Raw genomic sequence first — 2,614 nt, 5'->3', positions numbered from 1 at the left:
CTGGTAGACTTGAGAATGACTTCAGAGTGACTATTCCGGGTTGGAGGCAGAGCTGACCTCAAACTGCTGTTGTACACCGTTTTTAAAAATCAACCCTGTCTCCCCTCAAGGTGTGCCTTGATGGGGGAGTGTGTGTGTGTAACTGGAATAATAACAGTATTGGCACTTGTTGGGGAGGTTTAGAATGACACCTGGTCTAAGAAGGTTCTCTTCTCATGACACCTTCAAATTAAGAAGAAAGGAAAGAGCACAGAAGCAGAACCGATGGAATCTCGTAAACAGTTAATCCCACATGCCAGGCACTATGCTGCTGCTATCAGGAAATACCTATGTAAGAAACCTATGTCCTTTAGCTCTCTTCTGCAATGGAAATCGGTCCTGGGTGCCCGCCCTTCCCTTCCCTTTCTCCCTGCCCCTTGACCTGGCCGGTCCCATTATCTGCTGCATCATATGTTCCTTGACTCATCAAAGGAATGTAGGAGGCACAAGAAAGAATGCTGCTCTTATTTAGTCCATGCAACTTGCTATAACAGGAGCTAAAAAGGAGAAAGAAGAGACCAGAAATAAAGCAGAAATTTGTTATCCATGAAGAGAGGAGTCCATTAAGTATTCTGGACAGCTTAAAATATGCATATGCAAACTGAAGACAGTGGTCTTCCTCTCTCAGGGCTCATTTTAAATTCTTTTCCTGTGTGTTCACTAACTTGTTGATCCTGAGTGATGATGTCAATGTCTTTATTTACGATCTTCTAAGCTCAGCTTCTAGGAGCCTTTGAAGACGGTCTGTGCCATTATAAAGAAAGTTCTTAAAAGGCAGTTTCACACATTAATGGCAAGGAGAGTTTTTTGGCTATTGGTATAAAACAAGGATAGCTGCCAAAATTGAGAGGAATATTAGATAAAAGTTTCCATGGTAACAGCTTCCTGCAGAAAACGTGATCCGACCTTCAACTGCTGGATAAATGACTTTCATTTTTGAGATGTATTGAGAAACCACGTTGATATCTTGGTCACCTAGGAAAACATGGACATTATTTTAGTGACAGGAAAGGTATCAATAGAGAGGAGACAACCAATGCATTTCTCTCAATTCCTTTGTAATTGTAATTGGTGGAATAGTCCTTTCGTTGTAGAGGTAAAGTGTTCTGGAAGAATAGAAGAGTGCTGATCACAAGTGCCTTTTCATGTTCCAGGTGTGAATGCTACTCAGGGGAAAGGTTGTGGACATCATTGCCTTTAAAGCACTTGGGGAACTGGGCAAGAGAAACGAGTTGAGACATACAGTGGCTTCCTTTGCTTGCCTGCTCCAGAATCATTTCCACATAATTGCTGGAGAGGCAACGGGGCTTCATTCCAAGGGAGGGCTGATAAAGAAATACTAATTGTCTACTACAACAAACCCTTAGGAACCCAGCAAAATTTATTTAAAAAATACCACTCTATAAATCATGTATCTGATAAGAGGTTTGTAGTAAAAAAATATATAGAAGTCATACAAGTCAGTAGAAAAAAATCTGGTTAAAATTGGGCAGAGGATTTGAATAGACATTTTTCCACAAAAGTCACACAGATGGCCAACAGACATAAGAAAAGATGCTCAGGAGAACCAAGATGGCGACAGAGGTAAACACCTGAATTTGCTGCCGCGCACAACCACATTAAAACTACAACTAGCCGAAACCGGTTTGGCTCAGTGGATAGAGCGTCGGCCTGCGGACTGAAAGGTCCCAGGTTCGATTTCGGTCAAGGGCATGTATCTTGGTTGCAGGCGCATCCCCAGTGGGGAGTGTGCAGGAGGCAGCTGGTCGATGTTTCTCTCTCATCGATGTTTCTAACTATCTCTCTCCTTTCCTCTCTGTAAAAACTCAATAAAATATAAACAAACAAACAAACAAAAAAACTACAACTAAAAGACAAAACGGATATCATCCAGAACCACAGGAATGCTGGCTGAGTGGAAATTATACAACTAGAAGGAAAGAGAAAAGCAAATTGAGTCCGGGAGGAGGTACAGAGATGTGGAAGTGCGGAGGTATGGAGGCGTGCGTGAAAGGGGCTGGCAGCTGGGTACGCTGTTGTCTTTTTCAATTGGGAGGGAGATACAAGCTCCCTCCAGTTCCGGGTGAGAATTTGGAGACCCAGATTCATACGGAGAGAAACTGGACTGTCTGGCATCGGGCAGGAACGTGAGGGCGGCTTTCCCTAAGAGGTGCTTGCAGCGGTGATTGTTCCTGCATTGGCCAGGGGACACAGATCTGGGGACCTCCCCAAGTCAGAGCTGACTGGCAGCCATTGTGGTTTGCTCCGCCCTGGTGATTCCTTGAGATCCCTCCCCACCCAATTTACAACCCCACCTAAGCCCTGCGCAGAGGTTTTTGCATATGAATGGCCTGGCCTTTCTCCACCTAAAAACCTGGGCAGACTCAGTGAGTACCAAAGCCCCACTGAAGCAAGTCCTGCCCCATAAGGGTGTCTCCAGCACAACTGGTCCTCACAGCCAGTTGGCCTGGATGTCAATTCCTCCCAGTGATACCAACAGCAATCAAGGCTTAACTACAACAAGACCATGAACACAGCCACGAAGGGGTGCACCAAGAGTGTTCACCTCAGGTAA

General features: G+C 44.8%; 1 protein-coding gene across 1 annotated transcript in view; it reads right to left on the bottom strand.

The window, feature by feature from the left end:
• Positions 1-564: 564 nt before the first annotated feature.
• Positions 565-2,614, bottom strand: part of NT5E (5'-nucleotidase ecto) — a gene marked incomplete at its 5' end in the record, with an annotated part of 56,361 nt that continues 54,311 nt past the window's right edge. Inside the window, one exon of the mRNA XM_006773502.2 lies at positions 565-1,014. Coding sequence (XP_006773565.1) covers positions 851-1,014 — 164 coding nt within the window. The remainder of the gene's footprint in view (positions 1,015-2,614) is intronic.

The sequence above is a fragment of the Myotis davidii genome, unplaced genomic scaffold (genome assembly GCF_000327345.1).
Source record: "Myotis davidii unplaced genomic scaffold, ASM32734v1 scaffold185, whole genome shotgun sequence".
Classification (NCBI taxonomy): domain Eukaryota; kingdom Metazoa; phylum Chordata; class Mammalia; order Chiroptera; family Vespertilionidae; genus Myotis; species Myotis davidii.
This window is presented reverse-complemented; position numbering and strand designations above follow the sequence as displayed.